This window comes from Mustela erminea, chromosome 4, assembly GCF_009829155.1.
Source record: "Mustela erminea isolate mMusErm1 chromosome 4, mMusErm1.Pri, whole genome shotgun sequence".
NCBI classification, from domain to species: Eukaryota; Metazoa; Chordata; class Mammalia; order Carnivora; family Mustelidae; genus Mustela; species Mustela erminea.
The window spans coordinates 71,683,524-71,706,759 of NC_045617.1; the positions used below are offsets into that span (position 1 = coordinate 71,683,524).

At 34.1% G+C, this 23,236-nt stretch overlaps 1 protein-coding gene across 5 annotated transcripts in view; it reads right to left on the minus strand.

Moving 5' to 3' along the window:
* Positions 1-23,236, minus strand: part of LOC116588466 (laminin subunit alpha-2) — a 640,912-nt gene that overhangs the window by 357,816 nt on the left and 259,860 nt on the right. For all 5 annotated transcript variants that reach the window (XM_032339558.1, XM_032339559.1, XM_032339557.1 and 2 more), the window contains exons 9-10: positions 21,394-21,493; positions 8,603-8,763 (exon numbers count right to left, since the gene is read on the minus strand). In XM_032339558.1, the coding sequence (XP_032195449.1) occupies positions 8,603-8,763; positions 21,394-21,493 (261 nt within the window). The remainder of the gene's footprint in view (positions 1-8,602; positions 8,764-21,393; positions 21,494-23,236) is intronic.

Sequence of the window (23,236 nt, forward strand, 5' to 3'; positions counted from 1 at the left end):
ACCATGCTTACTTCAACCCTCCTCACAAGTAACGATCAACTTCTGTAAGATCCCCGTAGACCTTACACATGACTGCATAGGATGTCAGCTTCATGCCACAGCTTTAAGTTGCTAGACTCCTACTTATTTAGATCTGAGTCTGCTCCACATTTTTTTCTTGAGTGGGTGGTAGCTGGGTTCATTGGATTGAAAAGTGCTTGGTTTTGATTGTTCTCAGGTTCTACAATAGACAAATAATAAGCCAAAACTAAATAGTAAATATGCTGGATACAGTACCAACTTATGTATCTGTCCTCATGGCTTAATTAAAAGGGCCTTTCAAAGCTGACAGGAACATGAATTGAGGATAAAATCTTTTTAGATTGCTAGAGCTCTGCTTTCTGGTCATGCCTCAACTTGCAGAGAATAAATTAGTTATTGCCTGTTCTACTTCCTTCCTCCCTTTCCAATCTTCCTTGAGAGTATATCTAAGTGATTTCTTATTTAAGGATTGTGTTTCCAAAGTTTTCTTTCAATGATATTAGCTTCAAAACAGGGAAGGCATGCCTGGGTGGCTCAGTTGGTTAAGCGGCTGCCTTCGGCTCAGGTCATGATCTCAGCGTCCTGGGATGGAGTCCCACATCAGACTCCTTACTCGGCAGGGAGCCTGCTTCTCCCTCTGCCTCTAGCCTGCCACTCTGTCTGCCTGTGCTTGCGCTCTCTCTAACAAATAAAATCTTTAAAAAAAAAAAAAAAAACAGGGAAAACATCACAGTTTGGTATTTAATGTATTTTTAGAGTGGCACAATTCAAACACAAAGGCATAGTGTTCCAGGACTTCTACTGAAACTTCTAGGGAGACTAGTTCCCCACCTTCTAGTAACTTGATCATATAGAACATCTTGGCAGCTTTCTTCTCAATTCTTTTTATGGGTTCTAAGGTACATAACTACTTTTTCAAAACTTCTTTGTGGTTCATCAACAATGCCATACATGAAGTGGCTACGATTATATTCCTGATTCATTTTTGGAAGATCTTTCTGAATTGGATTTTTGATGCTCAGATTGAGAGTGAATCTTCTGCTTTATGGGTAAGTTCCTTGAGAAGTTTAATTTACTATGCTGTCAGTATCAAATTATTGATAAAACCTATGTTATTGTTTACTATTCCCTTACTTGCTATTTTTACTCACTCATTCATCAAATCTGATGAAGATAGGCTGATGATAAACAGTGCCTCTTCTCTTTAGACCAGTGTCTCCCAGCCTGATTTTTATTTTCAAGCCCTTAAGGAGCCTCTTTAATTACTATTTTGTTTTCATACCATCCTCACCATGAAATCTTTGTTCCACAGGTATACTCTTGTGTCCAGGTGCACTGTGTCCATATGCATAAAATGAAAACGGTATTTTCACCCCTATTAGAGCCAATTTTCATCCCCTTCCGGAGACATGCATGATTAAGATACATATCCTATTGCACATATTTAGCTGAGTACATAAGTAGGTATGTTGTGGTCTACCCTACAAAATATTTATGATAACTGGCCTTTCTCCTTCGGCAGTTTTTTCTCTAAAAACAAAGCTTAATTAGAAAAACCTTACTAGGTTCTTTTTTCTTAGAGTCAGACACTGTTGGGTTGACACCAATTTTCTTTTTGCTAGAGTTCCCTCGGCAAAGGCTCTCTCTAGAGAAATAGAGTCACGATCGTTTCCCTGTAGCCATTCTCAGGAAGTCGCTTTCTTATAAATTAGGTACAACTCCAGTGGTACATGTTTAACCGTGATTGTTAGTCAACTGGGAATTCTATTGACAAAGTTACCCGGAGTATCTCCAGTGACATTTAAGTTATTTTTTGTGATAATTGCTCCAGAAATGCTGTAGTCATGCCTGTTTTTTGGGGGGCGTTTGTAGTCAATTATAGATTTTCCTCTGTTATGGCCTTCATTCTAACGCATCCAAGTATTAAAAGTAGTTAACACAAGAAGGATAATTAGCTAATTAGCAGTATTTGTTGAGCGCTTACTCTTTAAATACACTGTTCCGTGGCTAAATAATAAGTAGTTGGTGGTTAGAAGCAAGAAGAAAAATAGAAGAAAATTAGTTCTCACTTCACACAAGTTTATTTAGCCTTTAACATTAAAAATTGAATAACATAGTATTTCTCAACTGTCGCTGCTTCAGGAAACAAACTCTGGAATGCACTTCTAATGCTAGGAAATTTACATCTGTAATTTAGATTCAAGATCAAACATATAAATTGAACACCTTTTGTAGAAATGCCCAGGGTTCCAGCCTAACAAGTTAATGTGGTGATCACTGCTATATATAAATAGGAAAGGGAAATACAAAACCAATAAAAATCTAAGCACACACCATGCAAATCCCATTAGAGGAAAAGAGTAGAAACTTACTTCTACTCGTAAAAAGAAATATAAATAAACAGAAAAAGTGATTACTACGTATTTATGATGATCCCTTATACTTTCAAAAGGCTTCGATGTTATAATTACACCTATTGAGAGTTAGGCAAGAAAGATTTAATATCATCATTTTATAGATTAAGAAATAGGTATCAACCAATCTTAGTAACTTTCAAATCTCTGCAACTGTTTCATTTTCTTTCTTCCTTCTTTTTTATGTATGAGTCACTGTCAGCGTCTTATTGATTGATGGAAAAAATAACAGAAGTGAGGCTGACATTAAATAGATTGCAAGTTGTAAGAAGATAATAAAGGAAAAGACAAAGATGTTACAAGTGATTACTGCAGGAGAATGATTTCTATCAGGGGAACCAGGATCCCAGCTTTGCTAAGAAAGTGAAGATGAACCTTGAAAACTGCCTAGCATGCAAAGGGCCAGGGCCAGGGGTAAGGTTTTCCCACCCTTCTAAATAGATTCTGAAATTCCAGAAAGAGCTTGGTACCCCCAAGGAATGTAATTCAGGCTAGAAGACAGGGACTGAAGCTCCAGAACATTCTGGGAAGATAACCCAAGGTCAGATCACATAAGCTGGTTAGCCAGTAAGGACTTAATGGAAAGTGCAGTAGAAAACCCAAAGCAAAGCACGCGAAAATACACACTTTGATTTCTAATCTTTTACTTCACTATTTATCTTTTTGTTATAAGACTTTGATAAAATAAAAGCACATGTTACAACCTAGATCAAGGTCAGTTTATATTATGTATCAGAGACTGTAATCCAATGGCCTTTGAATGGATAACATGACACCAAACTTCAAAAGCCCAATTTTTAGCATATGGTACTTAAAATAAATACCAAAAGTCCGACCAGCATTTACATTCAACTGACTTATATATCTGGAAATGTTTCCCTCTTGTAACTCACAAGAAGATAGAGGAATTTCAAAAATGTTAATAATGTATAAAAATTAGTAAGTATTTTCATGTCTTGAGCTAACATTGTTTTCATATTTTGAAATATAATGAGGATGATGTTCACTAATATCATTGAGTAAACAAGATATAACAGATATAACAGAATATCTGTAAAATTGATAGCAGTTGATACATACTAATTTCATTTACCTCTTTTCAAATCAGGAAATCTTTTTTTCTTTGATTAAAGAAATTTTAAATTAGGAATTATTTTAAAGCGCCGGAAAAGTACACATGACATTTATCCACTACTCATAACCTAGAGGTTGAAAATATTAACATTTCTCATGTGTGTTTCAGATATATTTTAAAAGAATATTTAGGCACATTTGAATTTTACTTTATGTCTATCCTAGTCCCTTCCCCTTTTCTCTAGAGTTAACTAGTCTCTGAAATTCTACATATCAGTGTATTTAAAAATCTTTATGTAAGTGTGTGTCCACACAATATGAAACTGTTTTATGTCTTATAATGTCACACAAATGACAGCACAATGACACTGGTTTTCCTCACCTCACCTGAAGTTTCTGAGATTTATCAATGCTTAGGCATGAGGACCTATTTTCACTAGAACAGCTCTTTTATCATATTTCATGAGTGTATTGCACTTCATTTTTCTTACTGATACATGGATATTTCAATTTTTTTCTAATTTTTAAAACAATTATGTATATGGTGGACATCTTTTCTTTGCTTCTTTCTGCACAGTGTGCAAGTTTCTTTAGCGTTAATGTCTAGATGTGGAGTTGCTGAGTAACACACTTCATTATCTTAATGATACCAGATACCCTACTGTACTCCACAGGTCATAGTACTAATTTACCCAAATGACAGCAGCATTTCTCTTGGTTTTCACCAGGATTTGATATTATTTGCTATCTCCCCATTTAAAGTTTTATCCTATATTCTTCAATAATCTTCTTGAAAAGTATCTCCACGTAAAAATACTTATTTCTAAGTATCATATAGTTTTTGTTCCTATTCGCAATATTTTCATTCTACTTTCTAATTGGTTATCACTGACATATTGTTTTTTATAGACAGATTCTTGCATTCTTCAAGTCACTGGAATGCTCTTCTGGTTTCAATATTCTCCTTGCTAAAGAATGTACATCAGTGTTTTCAATACAGTTTTCAGTACAGTGTTTCGAGTGTTTTCAATACAGTTGAACTGACAATGGCAAACACACATCATGATATTTGTCTCTTGCACATATTATGATATGATATATGCAATAAAAACATATCTAACACATATAAGACTTTTTCTCTCAATCTTGACTCGTGGGCAAGTTGCCTACTGGGAGCTTAGGTAGTAGATTTCTTTTTTATCTTCTTCAATAGAAAATATTGAATTTTCTTTAATTCTTGACAATTCTTCTTTTCATCATTTTTGGATATTCTTTCTCATCTGTTCATCTAGTCTCTTCTTTGGAAACTATTTTATCCTTCTATGAGCCAAACCACTTAGCATCTCATGTTTTCATGTCTTTACTTCCTACGTCAACGAATAGGTGTTATCCTCAAGTCTGCATTTCTAATACTCTATTAAGCAGTTTCTAATCTTCTAAAATTCACTGAATTTTAAATTTCAACCATATACAGTTTTTATTTCTAGAAGTAAATGATATTGACTTCTTTTCCAAAGCTGCTTATTTATTTTAATATAGGACCCTATTTTGTACTGTTTTCTCATTCTTTTTTATTCTTTTATCTTCACATGTTTTATGATTATACATTTTCATGTATTTTATGATTAATACAATAAAAGTATATACTTTACTGTTTATATGAATTCTTGCAAACTATCTTATTCTTCTAGTTCTTGGTGTACAAATATTTTGACTTCTGTGCCTCCTGATTTTGTTTTGTAGTTATTTTTCTATCGTGCAGTGTACTGCTTTATGGCAAGTTCATCATCAGTTGAGGCAGCACCTTCTTTCCTGTGGGAATACCACTTGCCTGACATGTTGAAGAATTCTAACATAAAGGGAGAATAAAACTGACCCCATTCCCATGTGGTACACAGGTTTGGGTGTTTGCTTCCTCACTGCACACTAATTTTTCCCTGCCTAGAGCCCCAAAGGAGAAAGAAAATTTCTGTTGCCACCGCCAGCTTGCAGGTGGAATTTTCTAACGCCTGCTTCACTGTAAGGGGACAATTCTAGAGTCTAACCATAAGTGAACTCAATTTTAATTTCCTTCCTTGAGTCCAAAACTCAATGTCAAGTCCTAGAGAGGCCATTAAAACGTCCAACCTTATTTCCATTTGTAGATTAGGACCAGCATCCTACTTCCCCACCCCATGACCTTCGTTGTTCAGCTCTGCTTGGGCTTATGCTTGTTAACTTAGGTTTCTCTTTTGGGTATGACATATAGAAATTTCCTTCTCTTTCCTGAATCAACAGAATTACAAATTTATTTACTCTGTTTCATCCAGCATACTTGTATTGGAAGTGAAAGAAGTGGTGTCCCTTTTTCTCAGTATATCTTGATAGAATGTTACCCACTTAAAATTTATAATAGAAGTATATATAGGCCCAAGACTTCATAACCAAGTGCTTTCTTAAAGTATCTACATACGTCAGTAAGAACAAAATTTCTTCCTAATGAAAATTATTTAGAAAAAATTACATGTTATAATGTGACCAAAAAAACGTGTACGTGTTTTCTGGTTAATATGCATTTTGGAAATGAGCATTTATATTGATACCATTTTATTTGAATTTAAGTCTCCAGTATCTTAGCTTCTCAATGAAGTATTACTTGTTAAATACCATTTTGATAGATCCATATTGTTTCAAATAACCAGCAGACACACCTATGTCTCATCATGTTTTTGTAAAAAAGAATGGCCTACCACATTTCTCTCTACATTAATAAATGTCTGTTCAGTATTTAAATTGCATGCATATTTTGTTGGAATACTGTGTATTTATTATTCTTTTAAACAAGAGATTATAGGTACTTAATTATAGTACATTATATGCATGCATATTATGATATAATTCACTTTCTGTATGCATATAATTAGTGATTTTTAAAACTATGTGGATGTCTATTGAAATCTGTTTTCTGCAAGTTTTTATCCTAAAAGAAAAAAAAACATTAAGTTTTATCTAAGCGGTTATAGTCATCTATTTAAAATGTCACACAGTTGAAAGGCAACTCTTTTAATGATGCTACTTACTTATTCTTTTATGATTTCTTAATTGCTGTTTATTGTCTTTTAACTATCTGTGTAGAGCTTCAGATGTGTTTGTAACAGGGATAGTTCTTCTTTTTAAACATATTTTTATTTATTTATTTGACAGAGAGAGACATGGTGAGAGAACAGAAGTAGAGGGAGTGGAAGGGGGAGAAGCAGGCTCCCCGCTGAGCAGGAAGCCTGATGTGGGGCTCGTTCCCAGTGTCCTGGGATCATGACCCAAGCCCAAGGCAGCCATTTAACCACTAAGCCACCCAGGCACCTCAAAAGGGATGGTTCTTAACTGGGACTGTAATTGCTCCGTATAAGACAGAGGCAGACAGAGAGCTAGCAGAGTGCAGGCAGTGGCTCCAGGAGTTCTCCCTCTGAGTCCTCCTAGTGGCTATAGCTCTTCTTCTAGCCTTTCTCTCTACATTTACCAAAGAAAGGAAAAAAATGAGGCCTGCGTCTTTCCCTCACTTGTTACTCTTTCCTTGCAAATACTAGACATTTCCAGTGTATGGACAGTAGGTATATAAAAACATTCCTTTTCTTTTTTCCCATTTGATGTCCTGCATTCTAGAGACTACAGAGATTTCCCTTCCATTCTAAGCTCAGCTTTGCCTGTCCTTTATTTGAACAAGTGATAAAACTCAGAGATTTCCATGGAGTTTTGTAAGAGAAATAAAATGCACACAAGCAACATTTTGGTAAATATCAGAGAAGATGAACTAAGCCTGTATGATTGTCCAAAAAGACACACAGAGTGAAGAGCAGAGGTCTCCTTAAACAAGTGATCATACACAGATGGCAACACAGTCTTGGTCTGTGCTACAGCAATTTGTTATTTCAAATAATATTGGAATAAAATGTCCTATATCTAGGAAATTTACTATGTTCCAGTATATGACAGCTTTTACTATAGATTATGGACTTTCTGCCAGTTTACAGAGACAGGAGTTGTGTAGTTTCAGTAGGCAGAAAAAACACCTAAATGACCCATGATACAGCATACACTTATTATGTAACTATTATAATATTTAGCCTGTTATGTCAGACATTCTTGTCCCAATCAATATACACTTCACATTAATACTAATATTTACCTCTTGTGTTATACTTTAATTTTATATGCACATACACATATAACAAATGGAAGTATATCATTTCATGTAATTTACAGCTTCCTAGATAAGACTAATGATTTAATAAAGGTTCTTAAAAAGGTTCCAACCATGATTGAGAGCAAAGGAAAAAAAAAGTAACATTCATTTTTATATCAGTATGGCATTCTAACTTTTTCAGTGTATTCTGTCAACTAATGTAGATAACACAGCTTAACCCCAGTGTTTTGGAACTGATTAGCACAGCTAAATGAAATCAGTTCTGTCATTTTAGACTTGTGCATGCCTCTGTTTCCTCTATGCATACAAGCTGTGGTTGTAATGCCTCCCTCAGTGTTCACATGATGAGCTATTAGCTGAGTATGTACAACAAATAAAGTCATATTTCTGAAAGTACTCTAAGGAGGAAAAATTGAGACTTTAATCAATTCCACTAGGTTTCTTACATTTTCAGTAATAAAACAGAAGAATCTGAATATAGTATTTTCAGACAATCTGGGTCTAAACTTCAAAAGATTACCTAAAACGCCAGAATGTAACCCTTGGCAGAATTATTTTCAGAGGTAGATGCAAAGCTATGGAAGGTTTGAGTATATCATTGCTGTTTGTAATGCTATTTTTCAATTCACAGACTAGTTGGGTAATGAGGGAAAGGGGTTTTTGCTATGAAGTAACACCTCTTCCTAGAGTGACTGGTCCTTCTTGAGCTGGTAGAATTAGACAAATGGTGGATGTCTGGACATCCTGGTTGTAATGACACTTAAGAGGAGGGCCAATGGTAGGAGAGATAGGGGATATTTATAGGAGAAGCTGTTACAGTTGACCTAATGTCAAACAGACATAAGAGAACAGAAAAGAAAGGGAAAAGGACCTTCTGTCTTGACAGCAGACATTACCAGCAAACACAACACACCTTGCAGTGACAGTGTCCAAAACAAGGGTCTTCATTTGTGCTCCCTGCACCACTGCAGTTACAAGGCTTGCATTCTGGGTAGCCAGTGTAGCCTCGGGCACAGCGGTCACAGCTCACGCCTGTGAAGCCAGGTTTGCAATGACAAGACCCAGGTGCCAAACCTATGGGAAGACGAACCACATATTAACAACATATTAACATATTAACCACATATTAACAACAACAACCACATATTAACCACATATTAACACACACAAATTCCTAAAGTTTTCGTGATAGTAACATTTATAATTCTTTTTTGACACAAAAACTAATAAAGAAAAGTTAAACCCAAAGGATGTAAGGTTTAATTAAAAGTTGACTACAAGTCTCTACCACAGCATCTCTTACATATCTTTACAAATATAAAGAATGAAAAAAGAAAGATAAAATCTTGAAGCTCCTACCAAAATTGAGGCCACAGAAAAACTGTCACAATGATCAAGGACTTATTTTCATAGCTGATTAATGATACTCAAAGAATAAGCAGCGACCTGTGATATATGTTGCTTCATAGTTTAGACTACCATGAGATGGAAAAAGTGCCTGGTGGGTAAAAATACACTGCTTAAGCCCAAAATTAAACAACAATCATCTAAATATGACATCACTGGGTATAAGAACAACAAAAAGACTGACAATTTGTGGGAATAGATATTTTGAGAACAAGATATAGAGAAAAATGAAAGCAGTTTAAATTTACTTTTCCTTTTTAAATCATCAAAATACAATTTCTATTCTTCTCTTTGATTAAAAAAATGGCAAATGCAGATGAATGAGTAAAGTTATTGACTTTCAAAATCTGGAAGAGTGTAAGAGCAAAACAGCAAAATATAGCCCACACAAGAAAGGAAAGGAGGGAAGAAAGAAGCATCACAAGGGGAAACACACAGCAGGATGGGAAGAAGACTGTCAAACCCACATGCTAATCTTATGCCATATGTTCGTGGTCTTACTGCTTCTGTTAAAACTATGTGTGGAGAACTTTTAGAAGTCCACTTCACTGAAGGACATTTCCCCAGCGGGTAAGTGAGGGTGGAACTCTTGTGGGGACAGTGTGCTCTCAGGATCCATGGGGTCACAGAAAGACACAAAAAGTGTCTGAGTGTGGTCAGAGCTCCCAGGTATTGGAGCAGGGAAGCTGACTACAGAGACAGAGCCAAGGAGTGAGCTCTCAGCTTGGGGTTACCTTAAGCTGTGATTTAAGTCACAATCAGACCACTGCTCTTTGAGCAGGGACCCCACAAGTGGCAGATCCGGAGAGACCTCCTCCTTTCTCCTGCATGGGGAGAGGAAGGGAGTGCATGGCAAGGATCTGCTGGGATTGAAGACACCAAACGGGGCCATGTGCCAGAAATAAAAACATTCAGTCACAGGACGAGTGAGCTCGGAGCATGGCAAGAGACCACGGAGATGGGAGGGACTGATTGGTTTTCTCTGAGGGTGTCCTGAGGAGTGGGGCCACAAGCTCTTGGCTCCTACGGGCCAGAGATTAGGAGGCCACCATTCTCATTCCCATTATCCAAAGCAGTATGGAGAGCATTCAGAGAACAAAAGATCCTGAGAGCAAACTTGAGCAGATTGCTTTAGCCTGGTCCCTGGCAGAGGTGGTGCAATACCACTTCAGGCAAAGACATTTGAGAATCACAAGAATATCCAGCCAAGACCAAGTGCACTGATCTATGAAAACAGCGGAACTCCATAGCTAGGGGAAAGCAACATAAAGAATTCATGGCTTTTTCCCCATGAAACTTTAGTCTTGCAAAGTTAAATTTTTTAATTTTATTTTTTTCTTATTTTATATATATATATTTTACTTTTCCTCTTTCCTCTTTCAACTTTTTTTAACTAGTTTATCTTAACAATAACTTTTTAAAAAAAATCTTTCAAAATCTTCAAAAATCTCTCAAAATCGTCATTGTTATAGCCATATTTTATCCCTTCATTGTATTTAACCTTATATTTTATATACATAAAGATTTTTTCTCTTTAAAATTTTGGGATACAATTTCTTCTAATAGATCAAAATATACCCTAAATCTAGCACATGGCTTTGTTCTAGTCTCCAACCTGATCACAGTCTCTCCTCATTTTTTTTTCTTTTTCCTACCAACTTATCTTATCAATTCCTTTTATAGAATTTTTAAAAAAATTTCATCTTTATAATCGTATTCCATCCCTTCATCATGTTTACCCTTATTTTTGTGTATATATACATTTTTCTTTCCTTAAAATTTTGGAAGGTAGTTTCTTCTAAGAGACCAAAATACACCCAAAATCAAGTGGGTGGCTCTGATCTATTCACCAGTCTAATATATATATACATATACATATACATATATATATATATATATACATATATATATATATATAATTTTTATTTCATTTTCCCCCTTATTTCTCCCCCCAGCTTTGGGTCTCTTCTGATTTGGTTAGTGTACATTTTTCTGGGGTCTTTGCTACCCTTTCAGTATTTTATTCTATCATGCATATATTATTATCTGGATAAAATGACAAGGTGGAAAAACTCACCACAAAAAAAGAACAAGAGGCAGTACTGATGGCTAGGAAATAATCAATACAGACATTGGTAATATGTCAGAACTAGAGTTTAGAATGATGATTATCAAGGTGCTAGCTGGGCTCAAAGAAGGTATGGAAGACATTAGAGTATTCCCTTCTGGAGAAATAAAATCCTTTCTGGTGGGAAAAAAAGAACTAAAATCTAACCAAGTTGAAATCAAAAAAGCTATTAATGAGGTTCAATAAAAAATGGAGGGTCTTACTGCTAAGATATATGAGGCAGAAAAGAGAATTAGTGATATAGAAGACCAAATGACAGAAAATGAAGAAGCTGAGCAAGGGAGAAAAACAACTACTGGACCATAAGAGGAGAGAATTCAAGAGATAAGTAATACCATAAGATGAAATAATATTAGAATAATTGGGATCCCAGAAGAAGAAAGAGAGAGAGGGGAAGAGGTATATTGTAGCGACTTATAGCAGAGAATTTCCCTAATATAGTAAAAGGAATATGTATCAAAATCCAGGAGGCACAGAGAATTGCCCTCAAAATCAATAAAAATAGGTCCGTACCCTGTGATCTAATAGTAAAACTTAGAAGTCAGTGAAAAAGAGAAAATCCTGAAAGCAGCTCTGGACAAGAAGTCTGTAACATACAATGGTAGAAATGTTAGATTGGCAGTAGACTTATCCAGAGAGACCTGGCAGTCCAGAAAGAACTGGCATGATATATTCATAGCATTAAATGAGAAAAATATGCAGATAAGAGCACATCCATCTAGGCTGTCATTGAAAATAGATGGAGAAATAAAAAGCTTCCAGGACAAACAAAAATTAAAAGAATTTGCAAACACCAAACGAGCCCTACAGGAAATACTGAAAGGGATCCTCTAAACAAAGAGAGTGCCTAAAAGTAGTAGACCAGTAATGAGCAGAGATAATATACAGTAACAGACAGTCACCTTACAGGCAACACAGTGTCACTAAGTTCATATCTTTCAAAAGTTATCCTGAATGTAAATGGGCTAAATGTCCCAATCAAAAGACAGGGCATCGGAATGGATAAAAAAAATAAGACCCATCAATATGCTGTCTACAAGAAACTCATTTTATCTATTTTTTTTAAAGATTTTATTTATTTATTTGACAGACAGAGATCACAAGTAGGCAGAGAGGCAGGCAGAGAGAGAGGTGGAAGCAGGCTCCCCACCGAGCAGAGAGCCCAATGTGGGGCTTGATCCCAGGACCCTGGGATCATGACCTGAGCTGAAGGCAGAGGCTTTAACCCACTGAGCCACCTAGGTGCCCCGAAACTCATTTTAGACCCAAAGACACCTCCAGATTTAAAATAAGGGGGTGGAAAGCAATTTACATGCAAATGGACAACAAAAGAAAGGGGCGGTGGCAATCCTTATTATCAGATAAGTTGGATTTTAAGCCAAAGACTATGATAAGAGATGAGGAAGAACACTATATCATACTTAAAGGGTCCATCCAACAAGAAGAGCTAACAATTTTAAGTATCTAAGTCCCTAACATGTGAGCAGCCAATGATATAAACCAATTAATAAGAAAAACAAAGAAACATAACAACAACAATAATACAATAATAGCAGGGGACACTAACCCATTCACTGAAATGGAAAGATCATCCAAGCAAAATATCAACAAGGAAATAAAGGCTTTAAATGACACACTGGACCAGGTGGATATCACAGATACATTTAGAACATTCCATCCCAAAGCAACAGAATACACATTCTTCTCTAGTGCACATGGAACATTCTCCAAAATATATCACACCCTGCGTAACAAATCAGGTCTCAACTGGGATCATTCCCTGAATATTTTCAGACCACAATGCTCTGAAGCTAGAACTCAATCACAAAGGAAAGTTAGAAAGAACTCAAATACATGGAGGCTAAAGAGCATCCTACTAAAGAATGAATGGGTCAACCAGAAAATTAAAGAAGAATTGAAAAAATTCATGGAAACAATGAAAATGAAAACACAACTGTTCGAAATCTTTGGGATACAGCAAAGTGGAGGAAAGTATCTAGTGATGCAAGCCTTTCTCAAAAAACAAGAAAGGTCTCAAGTATACTACCTAACCCTACACCTAAAGGAGCTGGAGAAAGAACAGCAAAGAAGGCCTAAATTCAGCAGGAAAAGAGAAATCATAAAGATCAGGGCAGAAATCCATGAACTAGAAACCAAAAGAACAGTAGAACAAATCAACGAAACTAGGAGCTGTTTCTTTGAAAGAATTAATAAGATTGATAAACTCCTGACCAGATTATCATAAAGGAAAAGAGAAAGGACCAAAATAAAATCATGAATGAAAGAGGAGAGATCACACCCAACACCAAAGAAATACAAACAATTATAAGAACATATTATAAGCAACTCTATGCCAGCAAATTCGACAATCTGGGAAAAATGGATGCATTCCTAGAGACATATAAACACCAAAACTGAACCAGGAAAAAATAGAAAACTGGAACAGAGTCATAACCAGTAAGGAGATTGCAACAGTCATCAAAAATCTCCCAACTGAGCCCAGGGTCAGAGAGCTTCCTGGAGGAATTTGACCAAACATTTAAAGAAGAATTAATACCTATTCTCCTGAAACTGTTCCAAAAAATAGAATGGAAGGAAAACTTCCAAACTCATTTTACGAGGCTAGCATTACCTTGATCCCAAAACCATACAAAGACCACACCAAAAAGGAGAATTACAGACCAATATCCTTAACGAACATGGATGCAAAAATTCTCACCAAAATTCTAGCCAATAGGTTCCAACAGTACATTAAAAGGATTATTCACCTCGGCCAAATGGATTTATTCCTGGGTTGCACGGTTGGTTCAACATCCGCAAATCAATGAAAGTGATACAATACATTAATAAAAGAAAGAACAAGAACCATATGATACTCACAATAGATGCTGAAAAAGCATTTAACAAAGTACAGCATCCTTTCCTGATCAAAACTCTTCGAAGTGTAGGGATAGAGGGTACATACCTCCATATCATCAAAGCCATCTATGAAAACCCACAACAAGTATCATTCTAAATGGGGAAAAACTGAGAGCTTTTCCCCTAAGGTCAGGAACATGGCAGGGATGTCCACTATCACCAGTGCTATTCAACATCATACTAGAAGTCCTAGCCTTGGCAATCAGACAAGAAAAAGAAATTAAAGACATCCAAATCAGTAAAGAAGAGGTCAAACTATCACTCTTTGCTGATGATATGATACTTTATGTGGAAAACTCAAAAGACTCCACTCCAAAACTGCTAGAACTCATAGAGGAATTCAGTAAAGTGTCAGGATATAAAGTCAATGCACAGAAATCAGTTGCATTTCGATACACCAACACCAAGATAGAAGAAAGAGAAATTAAAGAATTGATACCATTTACAATTGCACCCCAAAGCATGAGATACCTAGGGATAAACCTAAGAAAAGAGCCAAAGAATCTCTACGCAGAAAACTGTAAAGTACTCATGAAAGAAATTGAGGAAGACATGAAGAAATGGAAAAACATTCCATGCTCCTGGATTGGAAGAAGAAATATTGTGAAAATGTTTATGCTACCTAAAGAAATCTACACATTTAATATAATCCCTATCAAAATCCCATCCATTTTTTTCAAAGAAGTGGAACAAATAATACTAAAATTTATATGAAACCAGAAAAGACCTTGAATAGCCAGAGGAACGTTGAAAAAGAAAGCCAAAGTTGGTGGCATCGCAATTCTAGACTTTAAGCTCTGTTACAAAGCTGCCATCATCAAGGCAGTATGGTACTGACACAAAAATAGACCCATAGATTAGTGGAACAGAATAGAGTGCCCAGGAATAGACCCTCTACTCTATGGTCAACTAATCTTTGACAAAGCAGGAAATAATGTCCAATGGAAAAAAGTCTCTTCAACAAATGGTGTTGGGAAAATCTGACAGCCACAAGGAGAAGAATGAAACTGGACCATTTTCTTACACCATACACAAAAATGGACTCAAAATGGATGAAAGAGGTCAATGTGAAACAGGAATCCATGAAAATCTTTGAGAAGAACACAGGTAGCAACCTCTTCTACCTCAGCTGCAGCAAGTTCTTCCTAGACACATCACCAAAGGCAAAAGAAGCAAGGTCAAAAATGAACTACTGGGACTTCATCAAGATCAAAAGCTTTTGCAAAGCAAAGGAAACAGTCAACAAAAGCAAAAGATAACTGACAGAATAGAAGAAGATATTAGCAAATGACATATCAGATAAAGGGTGAGTATTCAAAATCTAGAAAGAACTTACCAAATTCAAAACCCAAAGAACAAATAATCCAATCAAGAAATGGGAAAAGGACATGAACAGACATTTCTGCAAAAAAGACATCCAGATGGGCAACAGACATATGAAAAAGTGCTCCATATCACTCGGCATCAGAAAAATACAAATCAAAACCACAATGAGATTCCACTTAACACCAGTCAGAATGGCTAAAATTTTGACGAGTCAGGAAATGACAGATTTTGGAGAGGATGGGGAGAAAGAGGAACCCTTCTACGCTGTTGGTGAGAATGCAAGCTGGTGCAGCCACTCTTGAAAACGGCATAGAAGTTCCTCAAAAAGTTGAAGATAGAGTTACCCTACAACACAGCCTTTGCACTACTGGGTATTTACCCTAAAGATACAAATGTAGTGACCTGAAAGGCACATGTACCTGACTGTTCATAGCAGCAATGTCCACAACTATGGAAAGTATGGAAAGAACCTTGATGTCAAACTATGGAAAGAACCTAGATGTCCATCAACAGATGAATGGATAAAGAAGATGTGGTATATATGTACAATGGAATAATATGCAGGCATGAAATTAAATGAAATCTTGTCATTTGCAATGACATGGATGGAAGTAGAGGGTGTTATGCTGAGCGAAATAAGTCAATCAGAGAAAAACAATTATCATATGATCTCTCTGATATGAGGAATTTGAGAGGCAGAGCAGGGTTGATGGGGAGTAGGGAAGGAAAAAAATGAAATAAGATGGGATCAGGAGGGAGACAAACCATAAGAGACTCTTAATCTCACAAAAAAAACTGAGGGTTGCTGGGGGTAAGGGGATAGGGAGAGGGTAGTTAGGTTATGGACATTGGGGATGGTGTGTAATATGGTGAGTGCTGTGAAATGTGTAAGCCTAATGATTCATAGACCTGTATCCCTGGGACAAATAATACATTATATGTTAATAAAAATAATTTAAATAAAAAACAAAACAAAAACTATGTGTGTATAATGTTTAGAAGAGATATGCAAAATGGTAAGAAAGTTTTTTTAAAAAAAGGAATGTAAATCTACATTAGGAGAGCATATAGAGTTGTAATATTAGTAATGAGCAAAGTAGAATCCAATGAAAACAGATGCACTAAGGGGCTCCTGGGTGGTTCAGTAGGTTAATTGTCTTCCTTTGACTGGGGTCATGATCCCAGGGATCTGGGATTGAGCCCCAGGGCAGGATCCCTGCTCAGTGGGGTGTCTGCTTCTACTTCTCCCTCTGCCCCTCTCCCCTTCAACCCTGTGTTAGTGCTCTCTCTCTCTCTCTCAAATAAATAAATAAAATCTTAAAAAAAAATAGATTCATTTGGACAAGACCTCATTTTACAATGATGACAATAAAATAAAAAACATGACTAAAGATATTATATTCATACTCCATAAGAACACTAATTTTAAATACAAAAATATATAGATAGACAACAAAAGATTTGAGGGCTCAAAGAGAAAGTGGCCAAAAATCAGTGACTGAGAATGACATTAACCTACTCCTTTCTAATATTTATAGATGAATTAGAAAAAGAAGACATAGAAAAACATGAATCATCTACTATTGTTGAATTACACATCATATTGTATATATATACTTATTGTAGTTCATTAATCTACAAAAATGCTCAATTTCTCAAAGCATAAGTAATCTATGTCTACTTTTCTTAACATAAATTACTATTTCTGTATTTGTAATAAAAGTCATTATAAATTAGGATTGAGGTAATATGAAATATCAACCATGATAATAAAGTCTTATACAAAATTCCACCATTCTAAAAATGAATAATATTTCCCCTTTTAACTCTTGAGTGAAAGAGAAATAAAGACTTCAACTGTGATTAAATAGTTTTCTAATTATTTATAAAACAGCAGTGAGAAAAGAACTTAATGTTTATGAGATATAGAAAAAAACAGTAACCAAAGGTTAAATACATTAAAAATGTGAAGAAATTAAAATTTAATCCATGTAATTATAAGAAGAGAAAAAACAAATGAATACCACAGGAAAGAAGGAATATTTGAAAAATAAACAAAGAAAATAAGGTAAAAGAAAACTTAAAAATAATCAAAGATATCAAAAGAGGACAAATGGTCAAAGATTATCATAAAAGTATTTTAGTAGCAGTTAGTTTTTACAGTGTTTTCAAAGTTTGAAACTCTAACAGAGTATCTAAAACATGGAGAGCTATGTAATTTAGTTTATGAAGCTAGTAAAACTTAGTATCAAAATCTAACTAAGGTAGCCCTAAATAAGCCTAATAACAGCTTATAATTAAATGGCACTCATTTTATGCGAGGTATTATGCTTAGCACTATATATGATACATGGGTTAATTTAGTTAATACTCAAAACCTCAAAATGAGATAAGTACTATGTTTCCCATTTTACAGATGAGAAAACTAAGGCACAGAGAAATTAATTTGTTTGCCAAGATAGCACAGCTAGCAGATGTCACAGGCAAAACAAATTTACATATGAATTCATATGAACAAATCCTAAATAATATAAACACCAAACTGAATCCTAAAGTACATTAAAAGGATTTTCCATAAGGACCAAGAAGATTTTATTCTGTTAATTTAAATATTGTTTCATATTAATAATATATTTTAACATATTATATTCATAAATCAAATGAAAAAGAAATCTAGTAATTTCAATAAAGGCTGAAAAGCATTCCAAGAAATTAACATTTACTTCTCATGTTAAAATCCCCATTAAGACTAAGTGTAAATGTATTCCATATAATGACAATGTCTATCTTAACATTTGTAAAAATCCTGTATGTTGTAACGTTGTAATATTGTGAACTAGATGCCCAAACATCTCCTCTTGTTCAGAACATAGGACAACACAGGATAAAGTTACAGACAGAAAGAGAGATAGACAGACAGACAGAATGGCTGTGCTGGTTGAAAATAAGGAAACTCCTTATTACAAAATTACAACAAACTACAAAATTTAAAAGAGAGAGAGAGAGAGAGGAGATTCTAAAGAAATAAGTTATCTCTTAGCCAGTATCCTTTCCTGTATTTGACTGACGGATTAACTGAGCATGTCTTTATGGAACGAAAGAAAAGTTGTAGGTACTACTCAAGTTAGAAGATAGTATCAGAGATTATACAAACTCAAGGATCCTGAAAGGATAATCTAGAACCTTTACACAGACATGCATGAGTATGTGCATGTGTGTGTACTCACAAACACACACACAAAATCATCAAACACACAAGAAAATAGGGCCCCAATGAATAAATTAGCAGAAAAATCAGCCCCCAGGATTAGGCTTATATAGGTAACAGAGAATGCTGCTAAAAGATACAGAATATAAAATAAATACACTTAATATGTTTAATGAAAAAAATTGTATTAAATATAGATTAATTTAAAAGAGACTACTAGAAAAACAAAATATAGCTAGAAACTTTCTTTATAAAATATGCCAAATAAATTCCATACTGATTAAGGAACTAAGTATAAAAAAGTGAAATAATAAGAATTAAGAAAATGAATACATTTGTCTGATCTTGGGATAGATGAGAGTTTTAGAATTCTAAAGGCATATCAAAAATTCAATTAAAATATTAAAACAATAATCTTGGCATAATGTCTTATAGATAAAGTTCTTTAAGTTGTAATAGGTGATTATATAAAACATTTTAAAGTTTCATTTATAAAATAATCTTAACAATAGTAAGACACAAAATCTGGAATGTTTATAACAAATTTAACATACAGTTGTTTTTCATATTTAAAGCACCCTTACAAATCTTTGGGGGGGAAACATCACTTTATACCAAAAATAATCAGTTTTTTAGTAATCAAGTTAATGTCATAAAATACCATTTCCCACTATCTGGTTACTCATACTAAGAAGCAAAGCATTACACTGTAACTTAGACTCTTTCCTAAGAAATCACCAAGCTAAACATGAAGATAAAAATGTATCATGGGAAATGTGTCTAATTTGGTAACACAGGTCTATATTGAGTAATATATATCTAATTATAAATATTGATTCTTACATTTCAATTTTAAAATTAGAAGAATTAGGTCTCAAATTAAATATAACTACGATTTTTGAAAAGATAAAGATGCAATTGGCAGACATTGTCAAGTGAGTTGGAAGACCAGTGGAGAGTATAGGGACTTGCACATAGTAGCATCTCAAAAGAGGAGTCTAAATTTAGTGGATCATAAAATCATAACTTAAACGTTTTATTTAACATTATAAATATACCGTACTTAAGAAAAATGATTAAATAATGGAGAAAAGGAATGAATGAATGAATGAATGACTGAAACATTTCTTTTTAAGATGGAGAGTCAGTGGGCAATATTTAATGGTGATGAAAGTACTAAGAATATTATTTAGATATTGTCTGTAAGATGTGTTTTTCCAGAACTTAATAGAAGAAATGGCCCAATTTGGTTAAATTTGAAAATGAGATCGGGGGATGAATAAATTGAAGAGGATACTATTGTTATTTATTTTATTCTCTTCCCTACTGTTAAAATTTGTTTTTACTATGTATGGTTTTTATAATAACTGAAAAATATTTATACACAAAAATCCTCACTAAAACATTGGTTATAATAAACAAAATAAGAAACAATCTATATAGCTATATAAAGTTGAGTGGGTAAATAAATTATGGTATGTCCACATAATGATGATTCAGGTGTTAAAACCAGATTTCAGAAAAACACTCAATAGTTTGGGGAAAAACTCATGTGAAATTAGCATAAACATGTTAATAAGAGTATTTATAATGAATTACCACTGCATTGTATGCTTATTTTTCTACCTTTCAATATTTTATCAGGATTTCGGAAAATAATATACTTCTTTACAAAGTAAAAAAAGTAAAAAAAAAAGTACAGAAAAAAGTTAAAAGATATTACTGAAAATAACATGATTTAGTTGTTACTACAAAAAGATAAGGAGCTATAAAATGAAAAACGACCTTAATAATTCACCATTTGAGATTTAAAATAATCAGAGTTTTAATCTTTTAAGATTTAAGACTATAGGGCTTAGGTTGATAATCTTATCATTTTATAAAGAAAGCAGGTAAGCTACACCATGCCAAAGAAACTGGGAAGCCACTGGAGGAAAAACCCTATATTGTAACCATGATTTATTTTAGTTTTTCCCAAGAGAAGAATCCACTCTTAGCGATATAAAAAACTGTTTCAGATATGTCCTAATGTTCTACTTAACTTTGGCAAGCAACTCTCGTGGACATAGCTCCTTGACATTTTTTTATCAAGGAGTTATTTTGGCATTTGATTCTTCAATGTTTGGACTTCATCATGAGTTCAATCCTCAAAGAAAGTATTTGGCTTAAATTTCTATCAGCTTCTTTCCCTTCATTAACTTATGACAGCTACCTATTTTTAGTCCTTTATGTACACGTTTTGCTTTCTGTACATGGACTACATCTCAGTGTATGAAGTCTGTTCTCTCCTCCCCCTGCAACACACACATCCCTCAGTGAATGCTGTCTCTTCACACTAGAAACCACAGAAACTACAATAAACAATTCAATAAATAACAAGATACTAAAAAACTACATATATCACAGATTTCTGATTAATCAGAAGATAGATAAGCATAGCTATATAAATATGTATATATGAATATACACACATATGCTTATAATGCAAAATAAATTATTCAACTCTTTTTGCTTTTAGAGCATAATTAATTGTAATTAATTTACAGAAAAATAATTATTGAGATGAATAAAAAACTGCTTCCTGGAGGGAACATTGATAGATATGAGAATAAAATTATTAAGTAAAATTTACTGTAAAATATTACCCTAAAAATAATCATATCTGGCTTTTCATTGTCCTTTTATCAGAACAACAGTTCTTTGTTCTTGCTCTTACCTCGTCGCGCGTGTTTTTCATCCTTCACACAGACTTCATTTAAGGAACCAATTGGATCACAATGGCATGGCTGGCATGGTCTTGGATAATTTGGAGATACCTAACAAGAATAGTAAAGGGCTCTTAGTCAAATGTAATAAAAACATAAGTATTTTTTAATTTGGCAAACTTTTAAAGACAAAATAAATTTAATAATACATAATAAATTATATGGAGAAAACAGTATAGGAAATTATCTTCAATATATATTTGCAATTTCTAAAATCCCTTCTTCTAAATAGAGCCACCAACCTAAAACAGATAGTAAAATACACTTGTATTTATTTGCTACCTATATTCAGGAATTTTCAAGATTCGGCCATGTGAGTTTCATGATTTTTCATTCTTTGCTGAAGTTTAAAGAAAACTTCAGATAGAGTACTTTAATCCTTAGACATTTCAGGATGCATCTTTTTTTTTATAATCATGGTATCATTATAATAAACAAAAAAAATTTGATAGTCTCTAATATATATATTCCTTAACAAAATCCTTCTGATTGTTTTTTGTGTATGTTTTTCTTTTCTTATACCACAGTTCAAAATTAGTAATTTCCCCAAATTTACTTTTTAGGAAGTTTGTTCATGTTGATTATGATGTGACTGACTAAACAGAAATTTAGTGCTGAAAAAAAAGATAATATTAAGTAGGGAAATTAACCATTTGGCTTCCTGAGAGGCAGCGTCAGCCAAGGGCACACAATGTACGTCTCCACAATTAGAAAAATGTGAGCTCGTATCTCAGTGTGGGTGCTGACTACATGGCCTCATTTAACTTCTCTACTTCCTTGTGATATGAAGATATCAGTAAAGACAATAGTAACATTCTTAAGCTAAAATTAAAAGGAAGAACAAATAAATGTTCTGATAAGATTCCTCAGATTTATTATTCAATACAACTAATTTTAATGCTAAAATATTTTAATTAAACAAACCTAGACTGTGAAAATATGCTGTAATTACAACACTTGGTTTCTAGACGCAATAGGGTAAGAAGGAAAAAAAAAAAGCATTTGCCTAGGGTATACCTAAATACTGTGTACATGCTCTCTCTCTGTCTCTCTCTACATATAAATAAGTCTATTCACATAAATATATATACTTACCCCATAAAATGTAGCCAGACATATGTATATATCTATGCTTAATTTAGAAATGGAAACTTGTTTACTAATATAAATCAAAGTGTTATAACTAGAGTTATTTATGTTTCTGATAGAATATCAATCAACTATATTCATAGATCAGTTTTAAAATCATCATTTTAAAGATACATTTATTCATTCCCCATTATGAAGTAAGAACTGCACAAAGCACAGATAGGTAATGCCTGGTGTCTGCTTTAAATAAGCATACAGGAATAACAAGCTTGGAAGACACTAATTAAGTAGAATGTGCATGATAAAACAGACATACAAACAGAGCATTAGGGCACAATAACACAACACAAGGAAGTCAACAATGTTTCACAGAAGTGACATTTAGACTGAAGCTTGAAGTATGAGTAACAGTTTCAGAGTAAGGATGGCAGAAGGGCTCTCCCACTAGAAAAAAAAACAAAACAAAACACTAAGACATGAAAACAAAAAATGAAAAAAAAAACCCTCTGTGGGTTAAAGAAAAAATTCTTTTCAATGAAACCTTGGCTGTAATAAATATGATTTATGATTCAGGTGATAAGCTTGGGTAAATCAAAGTCCCCTAATTGATTATCTCTCTTTGTGGTAATTGGGGAAACTTGCCAGATTGCTGACCAGGAAACCTTCTAACATGAGATCCTATAAATATATCAACTTTGCACATGA